At 41.4% G+C, this 13,701-nt stretch overlaps 1 protein-coding gene across 3 annotated transcripts in view; it reads left to right on the forward strand.

Moving 5' to 3' along the window:
* The first annotated feature begins 139 nt into the window (after nucleotides 1–139).
* Nucleotides 140–13,701, forward strand: part of sdccag8 (SHH signaling and ciliogenesis regulator sdccag8) — a 70,247-nt gene continuing 56,685 nt past the window's right edge. Inside the window, exons 1-13 of one of the 3 annotated variants that reach the window (XM_021317740.2) lie at nucleotides 140–329; nucleotides 1,935–2,105; nucleotides 2,243–2,328; nucleotides 2,462–2,575; nucleotides 3,055–3,180; nucleotides 3,273–3,332; nucleotides 4,731–4,795; nucleotides 4,920–5,120; nucleotides 5,223–5,361; nucleotides 5,477–5,629; nucleotides 6,959–7,093; nucleotides 7,680–7,796; nucleotides 10,081–10,223. In XM_021317740.2, the coding sequence (XP_021173415.2) occupies nucleotides 263–329; nucleotides 1,935–2,105; nucleotides 2,243–2,328; nucleotides 2,462–2,575; nucleotides 3,055–3,180; nucleotides 3,273–3,332; nucleotides 4,731–4,795; nucleotides 4,920–5,120; nucleotides 5,223–5,361; nucleotides 5,477–5,629; nucleotides 6,959–7,093; nucleotides 7,680–7,796; nucleotides 10,081–10,223 (1,577 nt within the window). In that variant the 5' untranslated portion in view covers nucleotides 140–262. The remainder of the gene's footprint in view (nucleotides 330–1,934; nucleotides 2,106–2,242; nucleotides 2,329–2,461; nucleotides 2,576–3,054; nucleotides 3,181–3,272; nucleotides 3,333–4,730; nucleotides 4,796–4,919; nucleotides 5,121–5,222; nucleotides 5,362–5,476; nucleotides 5,630–6,958; nucleotides 7,094–7,679; nucleotides 7,797–10,080; nucleotides 10,224–13,701) is intronic. The other 2 variants (XM_021317739.2, XM_012864980.3) reach the window with 2 other exon arrangements.

The following is a 13,701-nucleotide window of genomic DNA, read 5'->3' on the forward strand; positions in this document are numbered from 1 at the left end:
TCCATGGATGCTTCATTTATTCACCTTTAGCGCACTGTAGTGATTCGGAGAGGGGCGGTGAAGTCGTTGCTCATACAAAAGGAGAATGCCGCTTTTCTAAGAAAACAAAGACAGCTAGTGTGAAATGAACAAACGCTACCGCCGTCGTGAGCGTTGACTACCGTTGTGACGCGCTGGGCATGATGGCTGTTGTTGGGCTGTTGTTTGTAGCCTAGCAGGCTTATTGAATGTCTCAAAGTGATTTAATGAAGGTTTTATTTCAATGAAACCGTCTGACTCAGATGAAGAGGAGGCAGAGCAGCTGGGCGCCCAGCAGCAGGAGCTGAGACGTAAGCTAACGCGTCACAGAGCCGCGTTTGCTAACTCACTTTAGCTAAATGTAGAGGTGTCAAAGGGCTGCAGCTGAGTTCATGACAGTTTAATATACAGCGATGTGTTTGAAAATTACACCTGAGTTAAAGTTCTAGGCTCTAGCAAACGAGATAAAAGTGAAATATCTCTTAATGTTAGACGTCAAATCCATTTTGCTAGAATGTAAAATGGTTTAGCTTCTGATCTTGCAAAGGTAGTTATTGATTTAAGACTTTTCACATTGCAAAAGCAAACACTTTTAAGAAAAATGCAAGGTCTTGAAACAAGAGCTTTTGTATCTGCAATAATTTAAGTAAACCGGGAAACGAACACATGGAATATATAAGCACAAATATACCTTATTATTAAGATGTTTTAAATTCAAACACTCAAATAATAATTTTATTGGATATATCAAATCACATTTTATTGTTTCCATATTCAAGTTATGATTTTTTTGGTTTAAAGAAATTATTGACCTATATTGATAACTATGGTTTATTTTATGTACTTAAAGCAACCATTTCCAATCTAATGTAAATTATTATTTATTCATGTATTTATTTACTGGGTTGTAGCACTTTGGCCCTTCAAACTATCCAGAATTTTTTGCTTTTTCCTCTATTTCTGAAGTCTCACACATTTTCTCTTCATATTTTGCACAAGTAAACGTGGAACATTGTATTTAATCCCGTAGTTCAATGTTTTTGATTAAAAAGAAATAAAACAGCATTATTTTGTAGATTATATTTGTCAGAAAATTCATAATTACCTAAGAAATTTCACATGTAAGCTATTGGTTTGCAAATTGATACATATATTGATTGTTACTGTGCTTTTCATAATTCTGTAAAATGTCATAACCTGAATTTGGAGCCATCTACATACTTAAACATCTGCAAGGTTAGGACTTTAGCTTGTGTCTGCGTAGATTCTCAAACAAGGTTGCACAAAAAGGTAACAAACAATTTGTGATGTAGGTTTCAGACAAGTACAAAAAAAGTTCTTACATGTAAGCTCTGATACATTCAGATACAAACCTTGTATCTGAGTATATATATATATGACTCGCCTGATTATTTTTATTTATATATATATATATATGTATAATCACATTCCATCCACTATTTTCAAGTAATAACTATGTATTTATAACTGGTGTAAATTTACATCTAGCTTAGAAACATAAAAATTTAAATCAAAAATGTAACTTCCATAAGTGTGCAATCCCATTTTCTTTGTCACTTGGCTAGTACATCTTTAATTAACTTTTTTAACTAAGAAAAACAAAATGCTTTTTACTCCTAAGCTTTCCCAGTAACCGAAGGGAAAATCTGGCTCCACCTGCTGTTCAGGTTAGGAAGTGGTCATAGCTTGTGAGCGTAAAAATAGAACACAACCAGAATAAAACTTGTATAGCCAAGAAGTTATTTTTACTCTTTGTTAAAATATAGGATGAACCGCTCCATTGCCAAAAATGAGCTGCAGGAACACAAATCTGGTTATTGTGTTATTGCTGGTATAAACACACAGCCGCCATCACAAACAATGGGACAGCTTCACTCTGAGACGTTTCACTGCAGTGTCTGCACTGACTTCAGAACGGGCCAACCCGAGCATCCGACGTCTGAGCAGCGCCCTGGAGCAGCGGGACCCTGAGAGGCAGGGTGTCCGAGCCGCTGAAGGCAACTTCTTCACAGCAGCGACTGAAGAGAACAGGCCAGCGTGGAGTCACAAGTCGCAGAGTGAAGCAGGCGAGTCACGTTCTCCCTGTGCATCCACTGTCTGTCGGAGACACTGTCCTTGTGGCGCACCACTTCAGAATATGCAAGCTCGTTATCATGTCATCAGAACGGTGATGCGATCTTTGTCTTGTTTCCTGTGTGCGCAGTTAACCAGCTGAAGAGCCTCCTTTTGAAGCAATGCAGGGAAATCCCCCCCTCGCCATCTCCTTCAGAGAAGCGCTCTCCATCCAAGGTAGACGTGTAGCATCAAATAGATATAAACCTCTTCTAAAGTATTTATACAATGCTTTCTTAATTTCTCTTTATATGGTTAAAACCATCCAGGCTTATTGATAATGTCAGTACTTTGCTGTTTTGCCCATCAGAGAGTGCAGCAGGAAGGCAGGTACAGTTTACCTGCCTTTCAGGACTTGGTACCAATGAATTATGACCAGTCTGACTACATCCAGCACCTAGAAGCCGAAGTAAAGTTCTGCAAGGTTTGTGCTCAGAAATTTGGATTGCAAACATAAAGGACCCTTTACATTCATTGGCACCCCCAATAATGACGGATGTAAACAAAAAAAAATCTCTTATTGCAGTAGAATAATCTCACACTTAAAATATTACAAAAATCCAACCTCTAATTTGAGTAAGTTTCTTTTTTTTAGTGGAGAAAAAAAAGAAGTTTACAAAAAATTGTCTTAATTGATATATTTCATTCTTTAGAAAATCGCGGGTGGCACAAATATCGACACCCTTGCCGGTAATTCTTTATACAGCCACCCTTCTCCTGAAGGACAGCATTGGCACATAAAACAATTATTTCTGTTTGAGATTGGGCTACTGCAATAACATTGTGTGACTTGCTGCCAGTAAGTAGTGATAAGGCTACTTATCACAGTATGTGTATAATGTATATTATTTTAACTTTAATTTCTGTAAATTTAACCAGTTTCCTGTGCACGTTTTGTTTCAGGAGGAGTTGCAGGGACTGAAGCAGCGGATCCGAGTGGTGGTGGTGGAAAATGAGAAGCTGCAGTCTGAGCTCAAGTCCAGGGTCTTGGATCCGTCTCCGAGAGACGACCCAATCCGTGACTCTATGGTGATCAGCCTCATGATAATTTAAAAGCGTATATGCTGTGACCTGCAAGTGTTACTGCGCTAGCTCACCGTATTTCCGGCTGGCTTCTTCAGGTGGACAACAACATCTTGATAGCCTCAAAAACGGAGCACGGCACATGGAAAAATGACCTGGTACGCATGAAGAAAGTTTGCTGTTCTGTTTTCCTGTATCCGTTAAACCGTACACGTACACCGCGATATGCTACCAGCCTTTTTCACATAGTGAGGGGAAGCACAGCATCAACCACAGCATAAAGCAGGGCACATGAACCATGAAATGTGCACAAACAAGGCATTTACTCCCTTGCATATCTCTTCTGTTTTTGATTTTTGTCACCTTTCTTTTCAAGATTATTTCATTTCTGCTACATTAAACAGTTTCCTTGCATAAACGACTGACACACACGTCATTCCACAGCATCTTACTTGAATTTAAGTGCAGATTTAAATTTTTTTTTTTTTAAATTTCAGCTGTGAAGTTGCTGGTGTGCTATGAATCGATGAATTTAACGAACTTTGATGGACTGTTGACTGATGCTTGATTCTAGCATTTTTTTGTGTTCAAGATCGAATAAACAAAACTAAATGCAAATTCACATAACAATCTCAAAATCTACTTTTGTATCTTTTCTGGTCAACTTAAAACTCTCCAGTGGATGCCGCCCCCCCACCTCAGTCTCTTGTTGAATCTTGAACTCTAACGTTACTCTAACTCTAAGCCTGCAGAGCTTTAGGTGTTATTCTGGCTCATGGAGTGACCTCTGTGATGAGTTTTGCTTCTTAAAATCTTTTAGCCTACTTCATGTTGTCGGAAAGGTTGTACTTAATTGAGTTCTCAGTTCTTTGGATCTGGTAGTAATAAGGTAAAAAATGAAACTCTGCATTCTAAAAAAGGTGATGTGTTAATAATTTTCTTTTTCTTTTTTTTTAGAGCCTGTTGGGTTTGGATAACCCTTTTTCCTATTAAATCAACTCCCCACTCAAAAGCAGCTATTTAGTTGCTCAGGTTGTCTTTGTCTGATGATGAAATTTGTTCGATGATCTAAAATGCTTAAGTGTGACACATAAAAGCGAAAACAGAAGGGATCTGAAAGGGGGCAAATCGTTTTTCACAGTGCTGTACATGAGACCAAAACGAGTCAGCAATGCCTTACATCATTTGTCTTCAGAAACCTAAATGTTGTAGATTATTTCATGGAGTCTTCTTTTCAGTCATGTTGGAGTCACAATAATTATTTTTTACAAATGTTTTATGTCTGTGATGTTGATATCTATCTATCTATCTATCTATCTATCTATCTATCTATCTATCTATCTATCTATCTATCTATCTATCTATCTATCTATCTATCTATCTATCTATCTATCTATCTATCTATCTATCTATCTATCTATCTATCTATCTATCTATCTATCTATCTATCTATCTATCTATCTATCTATCTATCTATCTATCTATCTATCTATCTATCTATCTATCTATCTATCTATCTAAATAAATACTTTCTGTCTCATCACTCACTGATAAAGGAGCAGCTCAAAGTGATCCACCAGGCCCAGATTGAAAGCTTGGAAGCTCAGGTCATCTCTCTCAGGTCAGTCTTATTCATCATGAAGCCCACACACGGTCTTTTCACATCGATACGCTGCCTACCTTTGTCGCCCCAGTCTGCCCGTTCCTTTTGAGTTTGTTATAGGGTTTTTCGCTTCTGTTGACAGGAAGGATCTCTCAGGGAGTCAGAAGGAGTGTGAGGAGGTGAAGGTTCGTCTCAGGCACAAAGAGAAGCAGGCTGCAGAAGCAGCCAGGGCGGACGGGGCCCCCTGCGTGGCCGGGTTGTGTCTGCGGTGTGCGCAGCATGAAGCCGTGTTGGCTGGAACTCATGCAAGTCTGCATGTGCAGGCTATCGACAGGCTCACAAAGTACGTGGCCCGTCCTGTCATCAGTCAGCAAAACCAGACCGGCAACACGACAACAGACCGACCGTGCTCCTCTTATTTATGTTCTTATGTTTTATATCTCAGGGAACGGGACGAAGTGCTGGCAGCTCTGCGTGCGGTGCGGGCTAGTCAACAAGAGGCCCAACAGAGGGAGTGGTCGGCTTGTCTCCAGGTCAAACAGGCTGTGGAGATGGCAGAAGAAGCAAATCTGCAAAAAACAAGGGTACGTGCCTTACACACGTACCTTCTCAGGTGGATTTATTGACTGTAAAACGCTGCTCCTAAGTTATCTGCTGTTATCTGATCAACTCTCTCTTCGTCCATTTGTACGTGAGTAGGTGGAGGTGCGGTGTGAGCAGTTATCCAGAGAGCTGGTACGACAGAGGGAACAGCTGGACAGAGAAGCACATGCAACGCAGGCCAAGATGGCCGAGGCCCGAGAGGAGGGCCGGGCCGAGGCACGCAAACACAAAGAAGAGCTAGCACAAATGGTAAATCTTACTTACATAGGTCATTGTATTTTACCTATTTCATAGATTGTAAAGAATTAAATAAACATGGGGAAAAATGATAGATGCCTTTTAAATTTGTTTAATGTCTGAAAAGTATGACGTGATTTTTTTTAATTCAGCCTTTTTTAATTGTATCCCTTAGATATATTCTAAATAACCCTTTACTAGTTAACCCAACTAGTAAATAACCTGCTGTGTGTAATTTAACGGCAGTATTTGTCTAGGTGTCCTGTGAAGGCCTCAGAGGTTTATTAAAGAACATGGGTTGACAAGCAGCCACTCTAGGACCAAGAAACACAGCAGACAGGTCAGGCAGAACGTGGTGGAGAAGCTTAAAGCAGATTTAGGTTATAAAACAGGTTCTTGCAGAGCTCTGTTAAATCCATTGTCTAAAAAAAAACTGCAAACCTACCAAAACGTGGCCGTTCAACTAAAGCTGTTGTCAGAAACGTCAGAAGAGCAGCAAAGAGGTCCACGGAGGAGCTGGTGTCACACATCCCTGATGATCCCTGACAAAGCTGACGGGAAGATGGTTGGAGCTACAGGCAGGAGAGTCACGCAAGAGAACCTGTTAGAAGCCACTAAAGACGTTAGACTGGGCCGGAGGCTGACCTGCCAGCAGGACAACAACTTAAAACAGAACCAGAGCTACACCAAAGTGGTTTAGAGCAAAGCCTTGTCACGTGTTGGAAGGACCCAGTCCTAAATCCATTTGTCAATCTGCAGCATCCCCTGAAAACTTGCTTAGATGCTCTCTGTCCAGTCCGACTGAGCTGGAGCTGGTTGGCGACGAAGAATGGGCAAAAATTTCAGAGCTGGTGGCAAGAGGTGGTTCGACAAGACATTGACTTGGATATGAATGCATCTCACTGTCGGGGTTTATTATTTCTCTTGTGAAGTCCATTGTGGTGTGTAGTTATGTGACAACCTGTAAAAACAGGGTTTAGTATTTTTGCTAGGCACTATATGTGCCTCAGAGAGCAGGTTTGAGCTTTGTTATTGTGTTGATGCAAACTTCAGTTCTGGTTTCTCTGACAGGTTTAGTCGTACATGATTTTATTGTCGGACTGATGAATAAAATGATCATGTGGGCTGAGGTGAAATGAAGTGAATTGGATCATCTTAGTTAGTGTCCTAATAAGTGGAATACTAACATTGTTTTCTTGTCATTGTCCAAGATTAAGGGGTGTAATAATGTTATTTTAGAATTGTGACTAAAGTAACGGTTCATAAATGGAGACTCAGGTTTCGATAATCATACTTGTTTTCTCAACGAAACGTCCTTTAAAAGCAATGTTTTTGTTGCAGGCGTCCAACCTGTCTCAGCGCGTAGCCGAGCTGGAAGGACAGCTGGACCGAGCTCACCGGGACCGGAGTTCACTGACCAATCAGCTGGAGGACACGCTCAGCAAACTGACCAATCGGGAACAAGACAACACCAAGGTTGCACTGACTTGTCTGCGGGAGAAAAACTTGATCACAACTTGTTCACATTTTATTACAGCTTTTGTAGTTAGCATCAGGGAGTTTGGATCGACATGGAACGTAGAACCGGGTCAGACATCTTTAGCTGAGGCACAACACGGGGGAAATGATGAAAGGCCGCTAGTCCCATTCCTACAACAAGAGATGGCTGTATTGTGTAATCATCAGGGACAGGCTGTCTTTACACTCAGATGAATCCTGCACCATTGACTTGTAATGGTCCTTTATTTCCAGTAGATGGCAGCAGGACATCTGTTTTGTTATTTGCTTTCTGAGGACGGTGAAGAATTTAACCATTTCCAGGTTAGACCTGTTTCTTTTTAGGTATGTTATTGGGGCATCGGTGTGGTCTTTATAGGAAGAGAGAAACACACCACATATAGATCAAAGAGTGTTTTTCTTTAAGTTAGATGTCAAGGTTTAGTGATCCAGTCAGAGCTTATTCAAGGCAGGGGTGTTGCAAGGTAGTTTGAAACCAGCTAATTATAAATCTAAGGCTGTGTTGTAAATACTAGTTGATCTTTATATATTCTTTTTTCTTCAGGTTTGTATGGATCTACGATATCAGCTCAGCAATGCCAACCTGAAAAAAGAGGAGGCGGAAAGGGAACTCAGGGAGCTAAAGGCCAGGACAAGCAGGGAGAAGGAAAAAGCTGCACAGGTATGTCTTCCTCCAGCCTCAAAATTTACCGTTTTACATCGTGGCGCTTTAATTTTACCTTAGCAATAGATAAATTAGAATAATTGACCATTTTTAACTTACCATTGTTTTATTAAAGCTCTTCGGGAGAATAGCATATAAAACTAAACAACCACAGAAAAGATTACGTCGAAACTGAATATGTTTTTGCTTTAAAATTAGAGGTTCATCTGAAAACAACAGACTACGAGGAAAAAGTACACTAATATCAGTAATTTAATTTAAAAAGGTGTCTAGGAAGCCCGTGTTACTTAATTAGAGGCCTTCGGCTCGTCTGCATTGTTGATCCGGTCTCATGTCTTCCCCTTGCTAACATGCATAGGCTTCAGGTCAGGCTGGTTTGTTGCTAAGTCAAACGCAGTGATACCACGACCTTTAACCTGTTAGGACCCAGGAACTGTAGTCCAAACATAGGCTGTTAGAAACTTAAAAAAGGCTGAAAAATATCTGTTTCTCTTCAAGCGTCAATGCTTGATCAATTGTCAAACCGATTTACAGATCTGTCAGGAGAAAGGAAAATAAATGTTTGGAGAGAAACGGATAATTTTCAGGCATCAAAAAGCCTGTTGAGACTAAAACGATTGGGTCTCACTAGGTTAAAGCAGGTGCTGGTAGCTTTGGCAGTGTGAGCAGGTACCACCTCCTGCTGGAAAGGAAATGAGGATCTCCATGAAGCTCGTCAGCAGAGGGAATCATGAAGTATTCTGGTAGACAGCTTTTTACACTTGCCTTGATAAACCCCAGTGGACCAACACCAGCAGATGACTGGAAACTTCACTCTGGACCTCCAACACCTTGGATCCTCTGCCTCTCAATTCTTCTTCCAGACATTAATATCCAAATGTGATGCAGAATGTACTTTCACTTAAAAAGAGGACTTTGGAGCACTGGTAACAGTTCGGTCTCTTGTCTCCTTAGTCTAGGTAAGGCACTTATGATGTTGTCTCTAATTCAGGAGTGCGTTAACACAAAGGTGCTGCGGTGCTAGCCAGGGTCATTAGTAGGTTTGTGTGTTGTGGCTCTTGAAGGGCCAACTCCAGCTGCCCTCAGCATGTTGTGAAGCCCTACCCAACTCCTGAATACGCGTTGCTTCACAATCCTCTCAAAGGTGCAGCTGTGCCTCTCGCTTCTGCACCTTTTGCCTTCGACGCGTTTTCCTTCCACACAACTTTCCATTAGCGGGCTTGGATACAGCAGCTTCTTTAGCAGCTTTGTCGCCTGCTCTCCATGTGGAGGGTGTAGCCCTCAAGGTGGAAGTCTTGGCCATGATTCTGTAGATCTTAACGTAAACGTAACATTTCTGTGATAAGAATCTTTTTTTTTTGTTTTCATATTAATATTTACTGGGAGACTGAATTTTGTTTTTTCATTAGCTGTAAGCCACAATCATCTAAATAACCAGAAATAAATGCTTGTATGTAATGAATCCCTATAGCTGGAGTTTCACTTTCAGAAATGAATTATTGAAATTAACCTTTCACTGATAATTTACTTTATTATTATGTACCTATAGAGGAAGACAAGTTGGTAGCTGATGTTGTTTTTTGTTTGTTTTACTATGTTCCTATTTAGGGCTGGATGATAGAGATAAAAACTGTGATAAAATAGAAACCATATTGATCGATATCGATAATTATGAAAACATATGAAACATATATTTTAAGTGCAGCCTTGTCCATTTAATGCTGCCACTGAATGACCTATTTTTAAATAAAGAGCACTAAATTCAACCCTTTATTAAACCAACTTTTTGTCTTAAAAAAAGAGAAAAAGAGCACGTGCTCTCTGAACTCTTTGAAGATTGGTGACGGTGGGTTCCTGATCGGTTGGGAGGATTTAATGACTTTATTATTAACCTGCATGATAGGCTGGAATATGAAATAAAGGAAAACTGATCTATTGAACTCTTTGTTGACCCCTTTTTTCCTGTTGAACCACATGTCTATCAATCGATATATATTGTTATTGAATTATGGCCCAGCCCTACTCCTATTTATCACAATTTTTCCTCTGGTATTTTGGGGATTGGAGGCAAAAAAGTTTGCAAAACTCTCGTTTGTTGCTTTGTTTGTGTTGCATGGAAAAATGTGCATTGCAGCCCATCAGTTTGTTGTCTAGGCTTATCAAGTCTTCACCACATCGTAATCACGGTTCATGGTTGCAAACGTGTGATGGCAGAAGACGGATGTTGTGAAAGATTTCCTCTCCTCCGCTAACGTCTCTTCTCCCCTTCTCGGTGGGACAGGAAGTGGAAAGTCTGAGCTCAGAGCTGGTTTGCCATCGGCAGCGTCTGGAGGCGGCCCAAAGGGTCGGGAGCCAATGGCAGACCAAAGCCCTGAGCCTGGAAGAACAGCTGGCAAATGCCCAGCACCAACTGCACCTCACCAGGTAGGACCTAATCCTATTATACATGCCACCACACTCACACACACACACACACACACACACACACACAGACTCATGGGCACGCAGCACTCCCCTCTGCCCAGCCCCTGCCCAGCTCAGCTCAGCCCAGTCCAGTTCAGACCAGCACACCAACTGTACCGCACCAGGTAACAGTTAATCCTATTATACAAGCCGCACACACACAGACGCGCATGCACGCCGCTGTGTGGCGGTCCCGGCACCAACTGGACCTCACTGGGTCACCTCTAATCCTGTTAAGCATGCCACAACATAACGCAATAAACACGCTCACACACACACACACACACGCACACATGCACGCCTGCCCGCTTCGTGCCACCAGGCCAGTGCCCAGCCCAGCAGCAGCTCCAGCCCGGCCAAAATATCGCCTAAGCCTTTCTTCCATCCCTGGCGCGCACACACGCCTCAACACACACAAACACAACAGCGCGGCTGATGGTCACTGGACAGCCTGGCCTCCGTGCCACCTGCCCGAGCTCTGCACCCGTCCTCACTGCGGGCACTACCGGCTCTCTCTCTCTCTCTCTCTCTCTCCCTCTATTTTCTTTATGTTTATCACATATCCCCCCATGAATTCCTCTGATGTTGTTTTAAATGTTTACTCCACACATTTATCTGAAAGACTGTCTATATTTTCCTCTGTCAGCTCAGTGGTTCTTATCTTTAGAAGTTTCTCCCTTACGTTCCTTAATAACAAATAAAAGGAGTCGTTCTATCATTCATGCTATTAAACACAATGTTCCACGTGTTTCCTTTCCTTGCCTTGCCCTTTTTTTGTTCCTGTCATCTGTTGGCTGCTGCTGCCCACTCCCCACATCATTCCCTGCCAAACCCTGCCAGACCACGCCAGCCACTCAGGACTCCTGTCTCACCCCCGTCGCCCACAGCCGATGTGTGTGAGATGGGCACAGATGTGGCAGAAACGTCCCGTGGCGCGGGGGGGGCATGGGCTGCTGGTTTTGTGCGATCTGCGCGCGCCTGTGCGTTAGCGTCCGTCGCTCTAGCCTCTTGCTCTAGCCTGCGTCTGAGTGTGTCTGTCCGTCGGCTCCACTCGCTCGGCTTCACGGTGGGCTGCTGTGGGTTTGTGATTTTTTTATTTTATTTTTCACTCCACCAGCTGTGGAGAATGATGTGCATATTAATGTGGCAAACACAATGACTTTGACCCGTGTTGGAGGAGCCACCGTACCGGACCGCTTTACTCCGCGTGTGTCGGTACGTGCATGAGAGGGTTTATGGTTTCATCTGCCCTCTGACGCGTATTAAATGCTTGACAGCTGTTGACTTGGCCTAGTATGTAGCCATTAACATTCAATTTTGGTCACTATAAGCAAAGGCCACTTCTAATTGCAGTTCATGTTGAAGTATTTCTGTTGTAACAGTTTAATATTCATGCCTTTCGAAAGACATTGTCGCAAAACGTAAAAGATGGAAATCGCTTCCATCAAATATCCTAACATAGCTGGGCTGAGCTACCATTGGTTGCCTTTCTTATCTTCCGTTTTGTACACATAAACTTTTTCTCTATAGTAAAGTATTTTTGGAAACTATGGAGACGAAAAAGACAAAACAAGGCTGGAATCCTACATTAAATTAATTTAGCTGCATGCTGGGTCCTGAGAGCTTTACATTACTCCTTATATCTATTTAACGTGTGCTCAATTATTAGGCAAGTTGCACTTTTGAGGTCAATAAATAGCGTTATTAATAGTTATTATGCTACTAAATAACATGAATGTCACCAACATAGCCTTCTTTTCTAAAATATTTAAAATCCATCTATTGATGGAGTCTCAGTTTCTTGATGGGTTGACGAAGCCTAAGGCTCCCGGGCGGTGTTTAGAGACACTGTTTTCCTTCACCTTATATCTCCTGTTTTCAGACGGGTCTACAAGTTTTTAACAGGGTTTCAGTCAGGTGAGAAATATTGTTTTATCTTTAAAGCCTTTCCTGGCCGGCCGTGCACTGGAGTTCTTCCATAATGGGTTAGGACTGGGCAATTTATCGAGGTTTTTTTAAAAACAGAAACACGACGAGACTATATCGTTCATATCGAGATGGTCTATGTTGCTAATTATATTTTTATGTATTCCAGTGAGCTATTTCTTTTGCTGTTTCTCATATTTATCTATAGCTGTTTGTTAAAAAATGTGCCTGTGAGACATTTGGAATAAAGCTTCAAGTCAGAGATGCTTTTTATAGTTTATGAAAAGAAAAGCTATTGACATAAATATTGTACATCGGCATTCAGCCTAAAGATATCGAGAATCAATTTTTGCTCCATGGATCTACAATGGATCACCTTTTGGGATAAAAATCATGGCGCTCTGGAAAGTTGTAGACAATTTCCTGCCCCACTGGTTGCAGAAAAGCTGCCAATAGGTTCGGGAGTCGATTTATTTCTCTTCAATCTGAAAGGGTCCTGCTAGCTTATCTATGGTGATACCAACCCAAACCAGTAACCCACACACACACACACACACACACACTTGTGTGTGTGTGTGTGTGTGGGTTCGCTGCCGTCTGAGTCGAAGTGCAGCTATGCGCCCGTTTCTGATCCAGCCACAGGCTCATCCATCTGCTCCGTCGGCGCTCTGAACACCTTGTACTTCTAGAGCCTCCAGGGAGGCTGCAGTTTTGGAAAGCGGCGCCACAACCCGGGTCACTCTTAAGATCAAGTGTGAGTCATTAATGTGTGAATCTAGGGCCCAGATCAGAGAGTCGGTTTTAAAGACAGGTGACACACAGATGCCGTGTACAGTGCCTTATAAAACATGTTCATATAATGTCTTAAACCTTTTCATGTTACCTCATTACAACAATACACTTTGATGGGGTTTGTTTATATCAAAAGATATGATAAACCAACACAAAGAAGCCGTTGAGAGGTCACTTAGTAACAGGGCTGAAACAATTAATCAGATTAATCTGGATTAATCAATCATTAAAATAATAGTCAGCTAATTTAGTAATCGAATCAGATTGTTAAGTGGAGTCTACAGAGTGTAAAATATGTAATTTGCTGAAAGAACAACCCACTCAGAGCAGTAAATAAGCCAGGACTGTACAAAAAATATATACATTTTGGATTTAAGAAGAAAATCCTTCTTTGTCTGTAAATATGCTCTATCCAGAACTCCTCAGGTGGTGTAATTTTAGGCTTCACCTGGTTCCAGCTCTGTAAAAAAGGACCTTTTTTGCTGTTTGATCATTCATCTGTTAATCAAAAAATAGTACACTGATTAAACAATTAGAAAAATTATATTTGCAGTCCTGGTTATGTTGTCTACTGTTCTACGAAGCAGGGATAGATAGATAGATAGATAGATAGATAGATAGATAGATAGATAGATAGATAGATAGATAGATAGATAGATAGAGACCCTAATCATTACATTACCATATGGTCAGCATTAAACTAATGTCTTTATTATGTTTA

Source organism: Fundulus heteroclitus, chromosome 22, assembly GCF_011125445.2.
Source record: "Fundulus heteroclitus isolate FHET01 chromosome 22, MU-UCD_Fhet_4.1, whole genome shotgun sequence".
NCBI classification, from domain to species: Eukaryota; Metazoa; Chordata; class Actinopteri; order Cyprinodontiformes; family Fundulidae; genus Fundulus; species Fundulus heteroclitus.